Raw genomic sequence first — 19,996 nt, 5'->3', positions numbered from 1 at the left:
CATTAGCCTGCAGGAGGAGTCCTGGGTATTTCTGCATTGTGTTGTATACATGTGTGTTTGAGAGCTCAAATGCTGGCTTCTTATAGCATTTAGTTGTTTATTGCTAGACAAAACATTAGCAATGAATCCTTTCCACATTCCATGCCACAAACCCATTAAGATCCAAAATCCTTGTCAAACATCTGGTTTTAAAGCTTGGGAGATGGTAGTAAAAAAAAAAAAAAAATATTGCACAAACCATCCATTCTATAAGCATTGGGCTGTGCATTCTCTGGTGTAGGGTCTATCAATTTTTTCAAGAGGACTGTCATTTGTGGGTAGATTCCAAAAGGGAAGTGAAACTAACTGCTGATCTGTGCCCCTCATGTGGAACACACCAAGCCATCCAGACAATAACACAGCCATGGAAGTAGGTCAGAACGCTGTGCAAATGTGTTCACAGTAGTTGGTAGACATCTGTGTGTCGTAAGAACCTTAAGCCACATGTGCTGGGGTTCCTACATGCTGGAAAAGTTCGTAGTATATGTAACCAGAAACTGAGAGTGAAACTAGGATATTGTTGCCCTAGGGAAGTGATTCTCAAACTCTGATCTTAAGACCCCTTTACATTCAAGTTTAATGAAGACCCCATGCTTTGTTTAGGTGGGTTATATCTATTCATATTTACTACACTATAAATTAAAAGGGACTCATTTGTACAATATTTTGTAAAATATTTATTTTCTTCATTCATTCAAAATAACAAAATATCAACTCTATGTTAACATAAATAATGTTTTATGAAAAACAACTATATTTTCCAAAGCAAAAAAGTGAGTGAAAAGAATGACATGATTTTATATTTTGTAGATATGTTTAGTGCCTGGTTGAACAGAAGAGAACTAGATTCTTGTATCTGTCTCTGTATTCATCTATGGTGACAGCACACAGCATAGAATCTCTATAAAATGCCATTGTATACTAATGAAAGTGAAAAAGGCACCTAACAAATATAATATTATGAAATAGATGTGACCACATGCACCTCAGGAAGAGATTTGGGGGCTTCCATGGGTCCCCAAACCACATTTTGAAAATACTGTACTAGAGTTAATCTTTTAATAGCCCTCAGCCATCAGTCTATTCAAGGGAGTTTGGGTGATAGAAGAAAGCACAGTAATAGATCAAAGATAAATAGTGAATTTGGACATGAAAGACAGAAAACATGCTGGTAGTCCTAACCCCTTGAAGGAGAGTCTAGACGGTAAAATAATAAAAGCTGGAGAATAAAATAAAAAGCAAATAAGATTATGAACTCTGATGCCAGGACAGAAACTGTCCCCTCTATGCCATATCTTTACAGATTTAAATCCACCTGAGTGATTTCTGATCTATAAAAGAGTTAGATCCATGTGAGTCTAGCTATTAGTGGTAACAGCAAGGGTGTAAGATTATCTCATAAGTAAGATTAATTTTTCCCTGGGAGTACTTTTAATGTCTATAAATACAAGTACTTCTCAAATCTGTAGTAAGAGTATCAGTAATCCTTAGAGAAGTAATGGTTGCAAAGTTTCAGAAGTTATGCTTTTAACATCAATGATCATATTCTTATTTTCTAGTATAGTAACAGTAGCCTATAATATTCCTAATTTAGTTATTTCAGTTCCTGGAGTCAGAGTGTTTAGAAAGTCTACAATGGTAGCATTTTTTTCTATTTATAGCTACAAATAAGGTTCATTTAAAAGCACTAATACTTCCAGTTTGTGTAATAGCAAATTACGATATTGGTAGCCATGGTATTTGGAAAAGTCCATAGGAAAATAAAGTGTGATTTTTAGCATTACTAATTAAATAATGTACTGTAGCATTAATAACTACTGCTATAGCAGTTATTTGAGTGTCTGGTATCACCAGTGCTCTCAGTTATAGTATTATGTCCTGTAAACCAAGAACAAGTCGGGTGATTCCAATGACTATATCTAAAGCAACAGTATTTATAGAGCTTAATGTGGTATTTTAAAGGATATCAAAATCATCTGTGAAGTCTGTAGTAAAATACATAAAATACCTGTAGTGTAATTGATGGGGCTATGTGAGTTATAATTTTAAAAATAGTTGCATATATTCTGGTTCCAAAAGAAGTAGTTACAAAGTAAGTACTGGATACATCTTGAGATATACCTTCAATGTCTACAGTGCTTGGAGTAGCCATATCTGTAAAAGCTAGTGCAGATATTTGTGAAAATTTATGTAGCATAAAATCATGTACCTGTTAATTGATTTTCTATATCTGTAATAGTTTTAAAGAGATGCCTGTAGTAGTTATCCTGCTTTGAGTAGTAATCAGGGAACTACAGTAGTATTTGTGGTGTTTTCAATATAAGACAATGCAGTAGTAGAGGCATCCATTGGTCTTCTATCAGGAATAATAGTATTTGAAGCATAAATGGTAACATTCGTAATAGCCGTGGTAGCATTAGTTACAATAAGAGGTAAAAAACTGGTTGTAGAATTTGTTGTTACATGATGGTGAGTTGTTGTATCTAGAAAAGGCGTTAATGAATCTGAGGCTACTGTAGTATTTGAAATAAAAACACTCCTGGAGTTATCTGCATCAGCAATATTTTCTGAATGCTCTGTAGTCTTCATAGTATTGGTGGTGGGAATAGCTGTGATACTTGGAATGTAAGTGTTTGTAAGGATGGTGTCAGAAGTAGTGTTTGAATTTGCAGTTTTTGTGCTGAAAACAGATGTAGTGATGGTGGTAGTATACGCTGTGATGGCATTTCCAGTAACTTTAGTAGTAGATTTAATATCTGTAATGTTCATATGTGAGGAAGTGGCAATGTCTTGAGTACTAGTAATTATTGTATCAATAGTAGCTGAGCTGTTTCTAGTGGGAGTATTTGTAGGGAAAGGAGTAGTTGTATTAGTTGTTGTGATAGGAAAGGCAGTACCAGTGCTAGCAGTGGTAGTATTTGTAGGGAAAGGAGTAGTTGTATTAGTGGTTGTGATAGGAAAGGCAGTACCAGTGCTAGCAGTGGTAATATTTGTAGGGAAAGGAGTAGTTGTATTAGTGGTTGTGATAGGAAAGGCAGTACCAGTGCTAGCAGTGGTAATATTTGTAGGGAAAGGAGTAGTTGTATTAGTGGTTGTGATAGGAAAGACAGTACCAGTGATAGCAGTAGTAGTATTTGTAGGGAAAGGAGAAGTTGTAGGGAAAGGAGTAGTTATATTAGTGGTTGTGATAGGAAAGGCAGTACCAGTGCTAGCAGTGGTAGTATTTGTAGGGAAAGGAGTAGTTGTAGGGAAAGGAGTAGTTGTATTAGTGGTTGTGATAGGAAAGGCAGTACCAGTGCTAGCAGTGGTAGTATTTGTAGGGAAAGGAGTGGTTGTATTAGTGGTTGTGATAGGAAAGACAGTACCAGTGATAGCAGTAGTAGTATTTGTAGGGAAAGGAGAAGTTGTAGGGAAAGGAGTAGTTATATTAGTGGTTGTGATAGGAAAGGCAGTACCAGTGCTAGCAGTGGTAGTATTTGTAGGGAAAGGAGTAGTTGTATTAGTGGTTGTGATAGGAAAGGCAGTACCAGTGCTAGCAGTGGTAGTATTTGTAGGGAAAGGAGTAGTTGTATTAGTGGTTGTGATAGGAAAGGCAGTACCAGTGCTAGCAGTGGTAATATTTGTAGGGAAAGGAGTAGTTGTATTAGTGGTTGTGATAGGAAAGGCAGTACCAGTGCTAGCAGTGGTAATATTTGTAGGGAAAGGAGTAGTTGTATTAGTGGTTGTGATAGGAAAGACAGTACCAGTGATAGCAGTAGTAGTATTTGTAGGGAAAGGAGAAGTTGTAGGGAAAGGAGTAGTTATATTAGTGGTTGTGATAGGAAAGGCAGTACCAGTGCTAGCAGTGGTAGTATTTGTAGGGAAAGGAGTAGTTGTAGGGAAAGGAGTAGTTGTATTAGTGGTTGTGATAGGAAAGGCAGTACCAGTGCTAGCAGTGGTAGTATTTGTAGGGAAAGGAGTGGTTGTATTAGTGGTTGTGATAGGAAAGACAGTACCAGTGATAGCAGTAGTAGTATTTGTAGGGAAAGGAGAAGTTGTAGGGAAAGGAGTAGTTATATTAGTGGTTGTGATAGGAAAGGCAGTACCAGTGCTAGCAGTGGTAGTATTTGTAGGGAAAGGAGTAGTTGTATTAGTGGTTGTGATAGGAAAGGCAGTACCAGTGCTAGCAGTGGTAGTATTTGTAGGGAAAGGAGTAGTTGTAGGGAAAGGAGTAGTTATATTAGTGGTTGTGATAGGAAAGGCAGTACCAGTGCTAGCAGTGGTAGTATTTGTAGGGAAAGGAGTAGTTGTAGGTGAAGGAGTAGTTGTATTAGTGGTTGTGATAGGAAAGGCAGTACCAGTGCTAGCAGTGGTAGTATTTGTAGGGAAAGGAGTAGTTGTAGGGAAAGTAGTTATATTAGTGGTTGTGACAGGAAAGGCAGTACCAGTGCTAGCAGTGGTAGTATTTGTAGGGAAAGGAGTGGTTGTATTAGTGGTTGTGATAGGAAAGGCAGTACCAGTGATAGCAGTGGTAGTATTTGTAGGGAAAGGAGTAGTTGTATTAGTGGTTGTGACAGGAAAGGCAGTATCAGTGCTAGCAGTGGTAGTATTTGTAGGGAAAGGAGTGGTTGTATTAGTGGTTGTGATAGGAAAGGCAGTATCAGTGATAGCAGTGGTAGTATTTGTAGGGAAAGGAGTAGTTGTATTAGTGGTTGTGACAGGAAAGGCAGTATCAGTGCTAGCAGTGGTAGTATTTGTAGGGAAAGGAGTGGTTGTATTAGTGGTTGTGATAGGAAAGGCAGTACCAGTGCTAGCAGTGGTAGTATTTGTAGGGAAAGGAGTAGTTGTATTAGTGGTTGTGATAGGAAAGGCAGTACCAGTGCTAGCAGTGGTAGTATTTGTAGGGAAAGGAGTAGTTGTATTAGTGGTTGTGATAGGAAAGGCAGTACCAGTGCTAGCAGTGGTAGTATTTGTAGGGAAAGGAGTAGTTGTAGGGAAAGGAGTAGTTGTATTAGTGGTTGTGACAGGAAAGGCAGTATCAGTGCTAGCAGTGGTAGTATTTGTAGGGAAAGGAGTGGTTGTATTAGTGGTTGTGATAGGAAAGGCAGTATCAGTGCTAGCAGTGGTAGTATTTGTAGGGAAAGGAGTGGTTGTATTAGTGGTTGTGATAGGAAAGGCAGTACCAGTGCTAGCAGTGGTAGTATTTGTAGGGAAAGGAGTAGTTGTAGGCAAAGGAGTAGCTATATTAGTGGTTGTGATAGGAAAGGCAGTACCAGTGCTAGCAGTGGTAGTATTTGTAGGGAAAGGAGTAGTTGTAGGGAAAGTAGTTATATTAGTGGTTGTGATAGGAAAGGCAGTATCAGTGCTAGCAGTGGTAGTATTTGTAGGGAAAGGAGTGGTTGTATTAGTGGCTGTGATAGGAAAGGCAGTACCAGTGCTAACAGCGGTAATATTTGTAGGGAAAGGAGTAGTTATATTAGTGGTTGTGATAGGAAAGGCAGTACCAGTGCTAGCAGTGGTAGTATTTGTAGGAAAAAGAGTAGTTGTATTAGTTGTTGTGATAGGAAAGGCAGTACCAGTGCTAGCAGTGGTAGTATTTGTAGGGAAAGGAGTGGTTGTATTAGTGGTTGGGATAGGAAAGGCAGTACCAGTGCTAACAGTGGTAGTAGTTGTAGGGAAAGGAGTAGTTATATTAGTTGTTGTGATAGGAAAGGCAGTACCAGTGCTAACAGTGGTAGTAGTTGTAGGGAAAGGAGTAGTTATATTAGTTGTTGTGATAGGAAAGGCAGTATCAGTGCTAGCAGTGGTAGTATTTGTAGGGAAAGGAGTAGTTGTATGAGTGATTGTGATAGGAAAGGCAGTACCAGTGATATCAGTGGTAGTATTTGTAGGGAAAGGAGTGGTTGTATTAGTGGTTGTGATAGGAAAGGCAGTACCAGTGATAGCAGTGGTAGTATTTGTAGGGAAAGGAATATTAGGAACAATAGTACCAGGTGTATCTTCAATAGTACTTGTTGGGAAAGAAGTGGTTATAATAGGAGAGGCAGTACTATTGCTGGCAGAACGAGTACTTGAAGCAAAACTAGTGACAATAGACTCAGAAATGGTAGCAATAATAGTAGATGTCGGATCTGTAGATGTTGATGAAAAGGTACTCGTCATAGGTGTAGTAGTAACATCGGGAACATGGTGACTCCAAGTGACCTCAGTTAAATTTTCCAGACTGAAAGTCTTGTCAATCAGTTGAATAGTTAGTGTCTGCCAGAAAAGAAGAGATAACATTGGTATTTTAGAACGTCTTAAACATCACATTTAACAACAACAAATGATCTGTTCATTTTTTCCCCAGAGAGTAACAGAAGGTTCCTTTTCAGGTCACATTGATTCCAGACAGATGACTATAGAGAGATGTGCTCTGGGCATAATCCCTGTGCCAGAAATGTGTCTTTCTACTTCATTTAGTCAGAACTACACTGCTCAAGAATTTGCATATTTGATTAAAACCAATGCTCAGAAAAATATCTTTGTTTTGCCACTAGATTTTAACCTTCCTGAAGGCAGGCTGGTTTCATGTTTTTACCATCCCCAACACATAGTATACTGCCTGGCACATAATAGTGTAGTGTAAACCCTGAGATTTGGATTTCTTTTTTTTTCTTCTTTTTGTTTCTTTTTTGTAAGGCAAGTGCCTCTGTTAAACTTCAACTGACAGATTTGTCCATTTCAAAGTGGCATCTATTTCCAGCCTAGGGAAGCTCCTTTGTTTTCCAGATCTTGGTTGATTTCAATAATTGATCACTTGGTCCCCTTGTTGGTTTCTCTTCTCAAGCTTGAAATTCACCATGTGTCAAATTCACCAATAAAGAGTGAACCCTGGAAGCCCTAGGTCCCTACCTCCACCCCCAAAAAAGCTGAACCCTAGGCTCTTGCCCATTCTCGAACCCCCCCCCCCCCCCCCCCCCGTCCCCAACCGCCCAGGACCTCCTTGTATGGCCCCAGGTGTGCTGTGAAATTTCCAGGACTTATATAAGTTATAAGCTTGTATCTTTTCAAAGTTTCCTGATGATTATTGCTGAAAAACATCTTTTACTCATAATAAGAACCACATGAGCTGGTCCAGCCACAACCGTGGTCATTGATAGGTTGAGACCAGCACATAACAAATGCACATCTGATATGCTACAAACTTTCCCCAAAAGAAAGAGTTCAAAAATCTTCTGTATCAGTCTTAACTGGAAGTATTTACTTGCAAAGGGTGGTTTTGAGATCAATAGTTCAGGAAATATGTTCTGAAGTAGAGAACTAAATGATATAAAATATAGCATAGGGAATATAGTCAATAACTGTGTATGGTGTCAGATGGGTGTAAGATTATTGGAATGATCACTTACTAAGTTATGTAATGTCTAATCACTAAAGTGTACACCTGAAACTAATATAATAATGTATATAAACTGTAATTGAAAATAAACAAAATTATTTAAAAAATCAATTCTTAGTGACTTAAAAAAATTAATGAGATTGGAGAGAGAGGATCTGTTTGAATGTTCAGAGGGTCATTGTCCAAAATTCAAGTACCAGCAGGACACTCTTTTTATCTTTTAGAAAACAAGAATAATCCATTTTTACCTTTCTAAACCACTCCCTATGAGTTACTGAATCCATATTTATGATAGATCTAGTGTTCAAAATTGAGATACTTTTCCTTCTGCTGTTACTCTTGATAACTCTACTTGGAATCTGTCTTCAATTAGTTGGCTGTGGCCATTAATCAAATAATTGATCTCACATCACAGGTAGCATATATTCATTTTTATGATTACCACCAATTTTCTGCCAATTTTCACCAACCTATGAGATCTATTGATTTGACCAAGGATGTGAGTAATTTCAGGAAGAAGGGAGAAAAATCTCCAATAATAATTTTATTAGATAACTCTTTCCTTTGTTTGAGCCTCTGCCACAGACATAGATTTTGTTATACTAGCCTGGGAAACCAAACTTAACACATAGCATAGTTTCTTCGGGAAACAAATGGAAAGGATTTCATCACACCATTGATCATTGCTCCCTTGATTACACTAGGGAGGACCACTAATATTTTATATTTTACAATATAATTTAATAGTTGCAACTTTTCTGGAACATATCTATTGTATATGTCTATAACCTTTCAAATATAAGTAAATATAACTGATAGTAATAGTGGTGGTAACTTTGCAGAATAAAATTAATTTATGACATAACAACATTCCTTTGAGACATACCTGATTGTAGGGGTCACTCATGAAATTCGTTGTCGTGAATTGGCTGTTGTTATAGGTGACATTGACTTGTGTCACATAAGTAGAATGGATCCCCCAGATTTTAATATATCCAACTTTCAGTTGATTTGAACCATGCAAATAGTTATTGTGCATGGTCTGGATTTGCAATATGTTCTATAAGAAATGTATAAAAATAAAAAATATGTAATATATCTGTTTATTGCCTATATTCCATATTAAAATGTTAAGCCTCAAATTACTATTGTACTGGTTTGCTGTTTATTTTTAATTAAACATTTCATGAAGACTACTTTCTGAGTACCAGCTACAGTAAATTTGATGATATCCAATATTATTGTAGCTATCATATTGTATAGTGCAGGTCTAAGATATTCTCTCCATCCTAGGTAACATGTTTTAAGACAAATCTATACTAATTGTAGTCCAACAGAATAATCAGATCTGAAAACTAGTTTAAACACAAAATAGAGGACGTTTCCCTGGAAGTTATGATTCCAAGAAGAGAGAACAGAAAGGATATATGTCAGACATTGTCACATACTTGAAGCACTATCTATAATAATAAAAGCATAATATGCTAATTAGATCAGACATCCTTCCCAACGACCTTCTGGATGAAGCTGGGGCTGTGAGGGAAGCCCAGGTCTTGGGTCCCGGAGGGAATCCCGGGTCCCAGGTGCCAGAGGGAAGCCGGTGCCAGCAGCAAGGGGAAGGAAGGCCTACTCTTTCATGAATTTCATGCATCAGGCCTCTAATTATGTATAAAAGACACAATAGGTTTGTGTTATACTATTCCTTAGTTCAAATCAATGGGGAACAAATGAAAGAAGGTTCCAGGTTTGACATAAAATGATCTTCCTACTCTAATTAGAATTTTGTAGGTTATCCATGGAATAATAAAACATGCATGGTAGATTGATTGAATCACTGTCTCAAATTATTTACCCCTCCTTATCCATACCATTTTCCATATAATTTTGTAATACACTCCTGCTCTGGTGGGGCATTCTATCCTACCTTTGTGTCTGGGCTTGGCCATGTGACTTACTAATGGGATATTAGTCAACTTGAAGCAAATGGAGATTTTAAGAAGTTCTCAGGCATTTCCATTTTTCCCCTTTTTTACAATCATGAAAAGGTCATGCCCAGACTTGCTCATAAGGCCATTTTAGATCACTCAAGAGCCATATGACCCCAAGGTATGTGAGTGAATACAGCCAGGATCATAAAAGCAGCCTAATAGTACCACAACTGATTGCAGATCTAGGTAAGCCAGCCAAGATCAGCCAACTCCAGCCCAGATCAACTAAACATTATAAACTCATGAGCTAAATAAATATTTATTGTTACATACTGCTTAAGTTTTGGGGTTGTTTGTTGTGCAATGAGTAGCAGATGTAGCATTTATCCTTCAAAATTTTATTAGCCAGAAAATGCTGTCTCAATCCCAGGAAACATGTTATACATATAAGGACTCACCCCTCTCCTCCCCACAGTATAATACAAATGACAAGTTTCTTTTTATAGAGTGATAGTATATTGGATAATTATCAAAATAAGGACTGTTTCTTCCTTATTTTAATGTCAACAGACCTGATTTATAAAGGAAGGAAGGTCTTCCTATTAAGATATGGGACATTATATCCATACAGTTAATAAATAATGCTTAATCTGTAGCTAACTAGAAGAGGATTTATACAATTCAATTTTAAAAGTCTTACCTGACTTGCTGTAAAGTTTGCCAAAAAATAGTTTCCATTTTCATAGGTATCTGCAACCAAGAAAATAGATTAAGCAACTATTCGTTACTTCAACTGCTGCAGATAATCTTACATGGAGTCAGAAAATGCCTCAATGGGATCACAATTACTGATCAGGATAACCTTGACTTCTCTGAGGAGCACTAAAAACAGGAGCTGAGGGAAATATTTCACTCTGAGTTAGTGTGGGGATGTGCATATGAAAGAGAGTGTTTTGAGGTAAGGGTCAGGAGGTTGCAAAGACCAGAGAACCTGGGTTGAACTAAGGTCTTCTATCATAGGTGAAAAAATGTGAAGGCTACTGATCAGTTGTTTTCTGTGCCAACATAGCAAGCACATAGCCATGAGAACTCACATGGATATGATGATAAGCAGAGGAGAGCAGTTAGGAATTCAGACTCTCAAGTCAGATTGGCATGGGTTCAAATCCCCACTCTTGCACTTCGTAGTTGTGCAATCTCAGGCAAGTCACTTAACATTTTATCATCCATAAAATGAAGACAAAAAAATAGGACTAACTCATGGCAATAAAGAACAGAACATGTTGCTTGTGCATAATAAGTATTCAAAATTCGTTTTTCAATATCATCATCAGTTATTGTAATCTTCATCTTTATTATTCTGTCTCTACTCTTAGCTCATCCTTCCATAGCATTCTATATCTCAAGCCCTCTTGCCTCCCAATAATTACTCCACCAGTTCTTCTCCATATTCTCCTTGCTCGTCCAAGCTCCAATTATGCTCCAGAGTACTTCATTCTGACAAATCCTTAACTTGATTCTCTCTACATCAAGTTATCATATCTCCTTTCTAGTGCCCATGTCTCAAAAAAGGTAGCCTCTGCTTGTTATGTCTGTGTACTCAACTCATAATCCAATCCTACATCTCCTACACTTCAGCTCCTATTTCCTTTTTTCATTGAATTGGACCTTTCAAAGTCACCAGTGATAGTGACATGGTATATCAAATCTAAATATCTCTCCATATGATCTCTTGCCCACACATCTCCTTGAAATATTTCCCAGTTGATGTCCACTTTACTCATCCTCAACATGTGGCTTCTATACCTCCTATTTTGTAAAAGTCAGTTTCACATCATGTTCTTATCTTGGCCCTTGTCAACATTCCATCTCTTACTGTTATTACAACATATTCTCTCCCTGAACCGACAAAGCCTCTTCTTTGTTTTCTAAATTACCCCAACTCTTGTGGAAACAAACAATTATGATACCCTATTTTTAAATTTGGTATCATTTAAATTTGGCTAGAATATGTACCCTAAGTAAATATTATAGTCTCTTTTAGCAGTTTTAAAGAATTTTTAAAGGATGGGATTCTGTTAATATGGGGGTTTTAAAATGATCCTTGAACTAGCTATTAAATCTTATGTAAGTAAGAAAAAGTTTAACAAATAGTTACAAACCTGTTAACAGAAAATTTCAATCAAATGTATACTTACACTGTATCTTGCTACTTTAAATTTGAATTTAGAAGTCTGTTTGGTGAAGCAAAGAGCTTCTCTATAGAAGTTGAAAAGCTTAAAACTTGCAGGAACTAGTTTGTAACTATAAGAATGAATTAAAAAGATTATAAAAATGAATGAATTAAAAAGATTATATATCTTTTAAATGTGAAGTTTTTTTTTCCTGTGTCCTCAATTATGTAAATATACCTTCACATTTAAAGTCAATTGATTTTCAACAAGGGTACCAAAAGAATTCAATGGTGAAAGAAAAATCTTTTCACACAAAAACTGAAACAACTCAATATCCACATGCAAAGAACAAAGTTGGAGCCCCTGCCTCACACCATATACAAAAATTAACACAAAATGGTTCAAGGACCTAAATATAAGAGCTTAAAATATGAAACTCTTAGAAAACAAAAAAGGGTAAATCTTTGTGACCTTAGATTTAGCAATATTTTTATTATAACACAAAAAGCTCAAGCAATGCTCTTACTTTATTAAAAGTAGCAAAAATAGATAGATTTCCAGTTAATTCCAATTATATCCTGAGCCTCTAGAATGTGATTTTTCTGAATGATGTATGGGGACCTTGGAAAGTCTAAACTCACCAATGCTTTGTCCATCATCCCAGAACATCTGACCTTCAGCTTTCCCATTGTCATCCAAAGCAACAATCAATCCCATAAATAGTTGTCGACTATGAAAAAAAAAAGTTATTTTTCTCTAGATTGTAAGTTGTACAAATAAATGACAGATTCTATTGAAAAATATGATTAATTCAGGAAAATAAGATAATAGCTTTAAAATGCACAGAAAGCTCCATAAGTACATAATATGAGATAAAATACAAAATAATTAAAAGCTAATGGGAAAACATTTTAAATTTAATAAAATATTTGGCAAAACTTCAACTTTCAAAAATTAAATACACATCCTTTACTCATATACATATTATAAGTAATATGATAAGAAACTACTTTTTTAAAATACATTTTTATTGATTTCAGAGAGGAAGGGAGAGGGAGAGAGAGATAGAAACATCAATGATGAGAGAGAATCATTGATTGACTGCCTCCTGCACTCCCCCTACTGGTGATCGAGCCCGCAACCCAGACATGTGCCCTTGACTGGAATCAAACCTGGGACTTTTCAATCTGCAGTCTGATGCTCTATCCACTGAACCAAACTGGCTAAGGCAAAACTACTTCTTTATAGAAAGAAGACACCCTGCCCCAAATAAAATAAAAACAAAACACATCCTTCAGTAGCTTCCATATTGCTGCAGAATAAAATGCAGCATACTTATCCTAGCATTCATAATTCTCCATGACCTCATCCTAACCTGTTTGAACTTTATTTATTTTATCCCTCTCTTTTATCTTGCTCCAGTTTACTGAATGGTTTACTATTCCCCAAATCCAAATAATGTTTCAACTTCAGTTCTTTAATTCTCTTAGAATATCTCTTTCCCTCATTTTCAAACACTCAAATCCTATTTATTATCCAAACTCAGCTCAAAGCCCTCTTTCATATAAAACCATGCTTTGCACAAGATTTAAAGTTAACTTCTCTCCTTTTGAGTTGACTCTCTTGATATAACAGGTTCTTCTTAATATGATATGATATGTATGTATAATATATATATATATATATATATATATACACACTAGAGGCCCGGTGCACAAAAATTTGTGCACTAGGGGGGGGAAGGGGGGCCCCTCAGCCCGACCTGTGCCCTCTCACAGTCTGGGACCCCTCAGGGGATGACCACCTGCTGGCTTAGGCCCGCTCCCTGGGGGATTGGGCCTAAGATGGCAATCAGACATCCCTCTGGCAGCCCGGCAGCCCTCAGGGGATGTCCATTTGCCAGCGGGGAGCAAGCCTAAACTGCAGTCAGACATCCTTAGCGCTGCTGAGGAGGCAGGAGAAGCTCCCACCACCACCGCTGTACTAGCAGCCATCAGCCTGGCTTGTGGCTGAGCAGAGCTCCTCCCATGTGAGAGCGCACTGACCACCAGAGGGCAGCTCCTGCATTGAGCGTCTGCCCCCTGGTGGTCAGTGTGTGTCATAGTGGCCAGTCATTCCCAGTCTCTCTGCTGTTAGGGTCAGTTTGCATATTACCCTGTTACTATATAGGATAGAGGCCTGGTGCATGGGTGGGGGCCGGCTGGTTTGCCCTGAAGGGTGTCCCGGATCAGGGTGGGGGTCCCGCTTGGGTGTCTGGCCAGCCTGGATGAGGGGATGATGGCTGTTTGCAGCTGGTCACACCCCCTTTAGGGTGGGGGTCCCCATTGGGGTGCCTGGCCAGTCTGGGTGAAGGGCTGAGAGCCGTTTTCAGGCTGGCAGGTGACTGAAGCTCCCAACCTCTCCTTTTTACTTTTTTTTTTTATTCTGGGATTTATTTACCTTCTATGGCTGTCACTGGAGCTGAGAGCCAGCTTTAGCTCTGAGGCTCAGCTCCAGCTCTGAGACCTCGGCTGCTGAAAGCAGGTATCTGGGCTTTTTTTAGCTTCTATAATTGCAACATAGTTGCTTAGAGTGCAGCTCAGAGCTGGGCGGCGGCAGGCGGGGAACCTTGGCTTCCTCCATCACTGGAGCAAGCAAGCCTCCTGTTCGCTTCAGCTGCTTGGCTGCTGGCCGCCATCTTGGTTGGCAGATAATTTGCATATCACCCTGATTAGCCAATGGGAAGCGTGTCGGTGGTACGGTTAATTACCATGTTTGTCTATTATTAGATAGGGGAGAGAGAGAGAGAGAGAGAGAGAGAGAGAGAGAGAGAGAGAAAGGTGGGGGGGGGCCAATGCATAAAATTCATGCATGGAGGGTGCGTCCATTAGCCCAGCCTGCACTCTCTCTCAATCTGGGACCCCTCAGGGAATGTCTGACTGCCAGTTTAGGCCCAATCGGCACTTGGCCTAAACTGGCACTTGGACATCCTTCTCACAATCCGGGACTGCTGGCTCCTAACTGCACACCTGCCTACCTGCCTGATCGCCCCTAAACACTCTGCCTGCCTGCCTTATTGGCCCCAACTGCTAGCCTGTCTGCCTGACTGCCCCTAACCACCTCCGCCTGCCTGACTTAACCACTCACCTGCCTGCCTGATTGCCCCTAACCACTCTGCCTTCCTGCCTGATTGCCCCTAACTGCTTGCCTGCCTGCCTGATCACCCCTAACTGCCTCTGCCTCAGCCCCTGCTGCTGCAGCTTCGTCCAGAAGGACATCCAAAATGACGTCCGGAAGGTCGTTCGGCTGTCCTGTCTAATTAGCATATTACGCTTTTATTATTTCATATATATATAAAATCTCTTCTGGGTCAACCCAAGCTGAATGGGAGTGAGCACTAAATCCCTGTATAGCCATCACAAATCAAAGAGCTCATCAATATTTCTCAATTTTTTAATAGTATAGAAAGAAGTATATGCTGCTGCCCCAGCAAATTTTTGTCCTGGACCTCTGATGTAGCGCTACAGATAAATGATCTCCCCAAGCCTAACTTCATAAACTCATCCTACCCCAGGTCCCACTCAGAAGGCAGTCACAGAACCAAAGCAGTGAAACTGCCTGTGATTTGGATTTTATCCACAGAGCCCCAATTGAGGTGGCCAGCCCCCATGAGGCTGCCTCACTGTGTCAAAGTGAGGCCATCAGACACTGCCTCTCTCTCTTACCTGGAGTGAGTGTTCATTGCAGCCTCCTGCCAAGGCAAGATGTAGCCTCCTCTGATATGAAGGTTGATGTGGTCAAGGGGAGCCTCCAGGATTCTCCACTCACCTGTCGATGTATTGCCAGATTCCTAGAATGGAGAATGCAGGCAAGCATCTATAATAGATGGATGAAATGAATGCATGCTATACAAGAAGTCCTTCCTTCCCAAGGAAGTGTTTTTGGAAAGTTATCAAAATACTGCAAATTGAGCCCTAACTGGTTTGGCTCAGTGGATAGAGTGTTGGCCTGCGGACTGAAAGGTCCCAGGTTCGATTCTAGTCAAGGGCATGGTTGCGGGCATATCCCCAGTAGGGAGTGTGCAGGAGGCAGCTGGTCGATGTTTCTAACTCTCTATACCTCTCCCTTCTTCTGTAAAAAATCAATAAAATATATATTTTTAAAAATACTGCAAATAGAAAAAGAAAATCTCTGATTTTCAGCTTTGCTGAAAACTCTGGAAATCTAGTCTTTTCTCTTTATTCTCCAGAAAAGGTAGGGTGTAGGGGAGAACTCAATGTGATATGGGTATCAGATTTTACCTAGTTATGCTTTTATGGATATTTTTTATTGATTTTTTTTGAGAGAGAGAAAGAAAAACATAAATGTGAGAGAGGAACATTGATTGGCTGCCTCCCACACTCCCCCAACTGGGGATGGAGCCCTCTACTCAGGCATGTGCCCTGACCAAGAATTGAACAGCACCTTTTCAACACATGGGACAATACCGTGTACCACACCTGCCAGGGCATTTTATGGACACTTTTATTTAAAGAAATCTTGCAGGACTGAAAAGTTGAAAATTATTGCTTTATAAAATTAGGTGCCTGGAATTCAGGAGACAACTTCCTAGCCTGCATAGACCAACCTGGTTCTTCAAAAAAAAAAAGTTAGTTCTTACCATGCTATAATCATACCAACGAGCTCTGGGGAAATAAGCACGGACCTCAAAAGTGTTCTGAAACAGAAAACCAACAGGTCATTCCAAATATCTCAATAATGTCACTTTAATTTTTAAAATTCTGTAGAATTAACATAAAAATGGGAATTTCACTAATGATTTTAAGAGTTTGGGTAATTTTATTAAGAAAGATCCCAGGAAATTCATTTCAAACACACAGAAAAATATTTTTTTAAAAAAAGGTCAACTTTATAAGGATGCAAGGTGACAAGACATTAAAACAAGAAGCTAATTGAAGATGTTAAGTTTTCATTAATAAAGACCTCAAAAAAAGAAAAGGATTTCCCTGAAATATTCTAGAAGTAGTGAGCTGAACAAGATGATCTTTCAAATGCCCTTCCTGTTTCCTATATGTGATTGAATGGTCTATGATCTATGATGGGAACTCACACTTGTCAGCACGGGGCTGATTAAGACGGCAGGGCCCAGCATGAACTGACGGTCTATATCCCACGTTGTCCTATCTTCTCTAAACCTTAAAAAACAGGCATAAAATGTCTACTCAGATTGTTATGACTGTTGCAGAGGGTTATTCATACAACATGCCCAGACCTGCTGCTTGGGGAAACAGGCTCTACTCACTCATGGAGGAGAGGGCGGACAACAGTGCTGCCCTCAACGTGAGCTTTGTGCATCAGAGTATAGAGGTAAGGCAGCAGGGTGTATCTGGTCTGGAGGACTTTTCTTGAGTACGTCTGAAAGGTTGAATTCCAGGCCACAGGATCTTGTCTCTAAGGGGATAAAGGAGCATATCACACAGATCACCTCTTTTTTACTCTGTCCTAATGGTATCAGAAAAGTACCTGAAGGCACATGTCCCATGGTTAGGCTACACACCATTTCTCCTTTCATTTCTAGCCTATCCTTTCCCCCACTCCCATCACCTTAATAAACCAGAGTGTCCTGCTTCTTCCTCTCTATCATGGGCTCCTTAGTCCCTGGCTCAGGTCTAGTCTTGACCCTGCACATGTGTAGAGAGATGGGTCTCTATGAGGCACTAACCTATCTTGGATGGATTTGAGCAAAATACATACTCGCTATTTTTAAAGGCAAAGGAAATTTCTTTTATTTCAGCCCCATAGGGCACTATCAACTGTTCCACCAAAAGATGAGGAAAAGTATATTCTTGAAAATCATTGGTAATCATAGTTTTTTTTATTAACTCTGTGGGTTTTCTTAAGAAATGGAGATTCTGTTGATTTTTATGAGTTTTCTCAACAAATAATTATGATACTTTTGAGCATTAAGAAGAAAGTTGTGATTTGAGGACACAAAACACCTGGGGCATAAACTGCTGCCTCACCCTTGTCCCGATGGTGTTGTGGTTCCTGGAAAATGGATAGAACGCCCCCAGTTGCATCCAGCGAAGACACATCTCATATTCAGCATTTCCCAAGAATCCACAGATATTTGCTCCTGTCTGAGAAGATGCAAAATCAGGGCAAGAGGTGGGACTGTTGTAGGTGCAGACACACTGAATCTGACTGGGTCATTAGTAATGGCCCCCATATGACTTACATAAGGTATTCCGAAGAGACTGAACTCCATCATGCCTGCAATGAGAAGAGATAGCTGTGTTGGACTAAGCAGTCCTTTGGGAGGGTAGGTTTGCCCTGTCTCTTCTGTCCCCCATTTGAAAGCCTTGGGCCAGTCATGATGAATAAATAAAAAGATGGGTATAGATTAAAACACACACCAATAGAGAACTCAGCACCTGTTGATCACACTGTCTACAAGCATGATGATTAGACACAACCCATGCAGATGAGGAGCAAACATCCCAGGCTCTTCCCCACCAGCAGAAGCCCCTGGGATAAGCCACACACCAATGATAGACTTCCTCAGCTGGTCCCATGCAGCTGTGTTGTCTCCCAGCCAGTGTCCTGCCCAGCGGCCAGAAGAGGGGAACGTGGAGCGGGTAATGACGACCCCTCGCTGATCCGTCACCTCCTGCACAGCTCTGGTTGGAGGGGAACAAGGAAGGGGAAGAAGGTGAATTTGAGGATTGACACCCATGGAACTTCATTAAGGAGCCTAGCTTCAGCCTGGAGCATGAGGCGGCAATGGGGCTCAATTTTAGCCAGAGAACTTCTTCCCTGAAAGCATCTGCTACTTAATAGTGACGCTAAGAGTCCCAGTGAACTTCAGAACCAGACAATTGGAGATTTGGCATCACCTAAAATGTAAATTTCCTTTCTTAAAAGAAAATCTAGCACTGGCCAATGTGGTTCTGTTGGTTGGGCATTATCCATGCACTGTGAGGTCGCCTTTTCAATTCCAGTACTGGTCAGGGCACATGCCTGGGTTTCAGCCTCAATCCCCAGTAGGAGGCATGCAGGAGGCAGTCGATCAATGTTTTGTTCCCTTCCTCTCCCTCTAAAAATCAATTTTAAAAAATCTTTTAAAAATCTAGTTAAGTAGCTGTCCATATGGGAGTAGGGAGAGGGGGTAGGACCGATGTAATTATGGAACAATTACTCTATTCCTGGTATTATATTGGTTACTTTCATGTGTACTGTCACACTACCTCACAAGAAAGGTTCCTTTTACCATTTTGTACTGTTTGGAAACTGAGGCTCAGAGAAGTTAGATAATTAGTCAAAAGTCACTTAAACAGCAAGAAGACAGATTTGGGATCCAAATAAAAGTATATATGACTATAGCTTTTTTTGGTAATATTCACTCTCCCATGCAACTCCTCAAAAAGCAGAATCAATTTTGCACACAAAAGCAAATATATAGAAAAGATGTTTAAGTATTTCTTGATTGAAGGTGGATCTTCACCTGCAGCCTTAGTCAGAAAATACAAACGTGTGAGAGAAAAATCAGTGGAACAAAAGAGAAAGTCAATTAACAGATGTTAGTATATGAGGCAATACAAATATTGCTAAATGCAGCACTGCAAATCAATAGACACAGATGACTGATTCAATAAATGATGTCAGGAAAAGAAGCCAGCTATTGTAGTGGAAACGAACCCATTTAGGTGACTTCCAATATTTCACACCACAGTGAATCCCAAAATGGACGGAGATTGTGTGCGTGCGTGCACATGTCTGAGTGAGAGATAATAAAGGCCTGACATAAGGCAGGGATGTACAGTAAGGATGGAAGGATGTGGATGATGCAAACAACTTTGCTATTGACCATTTCAGAACTCTAGAAATTAACCAGACACAGAAAGAAGTGAAAAATCGTCTCTCCAGGAGAAACTACTAAATCTTGGCAAGACAGTGAGTTATATGGGATTTTAACTTGGTCTATTTGTAGCCCAACCCTTCCCTAGCTCACTGGCACCAAAAGCCAGCAGTCTTGCAGCAAAATGAGAGGTCTGACCTTTTTTGAAGCTTTGTTAAAAGCTCCATCCCCACGGCACAATAAAATGTTTATTTCTAACTTCCAGTCCCCTGGAAAATCTCCATTCCCAGGGTGTGGTGGCTATTTGGTTAGACTTGGAGCTCAACTCAGCAGAGAGAGAAAACACCCACACACAGGGAATTACTAAAACAGTAACAATTTTCTGGCAACATCACAGGTGCTCAGGCTGCGGTTTCAGTTGGGGCAAACAAAAGCTTGGCTGGAAATTTAAAAGTAAATCCTTGAGAATTAGAAACTGTCTAAAAACAAACAAACAACAACAACAAAAGTTCACAGCCAAAAGCTTTTCTGAAAAAGAAAGGTTTATTGAGCCACATGTTAGCCAGAAAAAGGACGAGTTCCTGGGGAATCAGACTACATCGCCAGCAGCAGGGCTGGATGGAGAAGCCAGCGTGTCCACCACCACCACAGAGAACTT

General features: G+C 39.6%; 1 protein-coding gene across 1 annotated transcript in view; it reads right to left on the bottom strand.

Annotated features, from left to right (window-relative positions):
* Positions 1 to 729: 729 nt before the first annotated feature.
* The window catches only part of LOC139015973 (probable maltase-glucoamylase 2), a 77,484-nt gene continuing 58,217 nt past the window's right edge, over positions 730 to 19,996 (bottom strand). The window contains 12 exon segments of the mRNA XM_070423525.1: positions 730 to 5,258; positions 5,739 to 6,276; positions 8,286 to 8,459; positions 10,028 to 10,077; positions 12,143 to 12,231; positions 15,206 to 15,330; positions 16,141 to 16,197; positions 16,591 to 16,675; positions 16,783 to 16,931; positions 17,504 to 17,620; positions 17,719 to 17,753; positions 18,027 to 18,160. Coding sequence (XP_070279626.1) covers positions 2,323 to 5,258; positions 5,739 to 6,276; positions 8,286 to 8,459; positions 10,028 to 10,077; positions 12,143 to 12,231; positions 15,206 to 15,330; positions 16,141 to 16,197; positions 16,591 to 16,675; positions 16,783 to 16,931; positions 17,504 to 17,620; positions 17,719 to 17,753; positions 18,027 to 18,160 — 4,489 coding nt within the window. The 3' untranslated portion in view covers positions 730 to 2,322.

The sequence above is a fragment of the Myotis yumanensis genome, unplaced genomic scaffold (assembly GCF_028538775.1).
Source record: "Myotis yumanensis isolate MYYU_CA2020_CCGP unplaced genomic scaffold, mMyoYum1.0.hap1 SCAF_9, whole genome shotgun sequence".
NCBI classification, from domain to species: Eukaryota; Metazoa; Chordata; class Mammalia; order Chiroptera; family Vespertilionidae; genus Myotis; species Myotis yumanensis.
The sequence above is the reverse complement of the archived record's forward strand: the minus strand, read 5'-3'. Positions and strand labels throughout refer to the sequence as shown.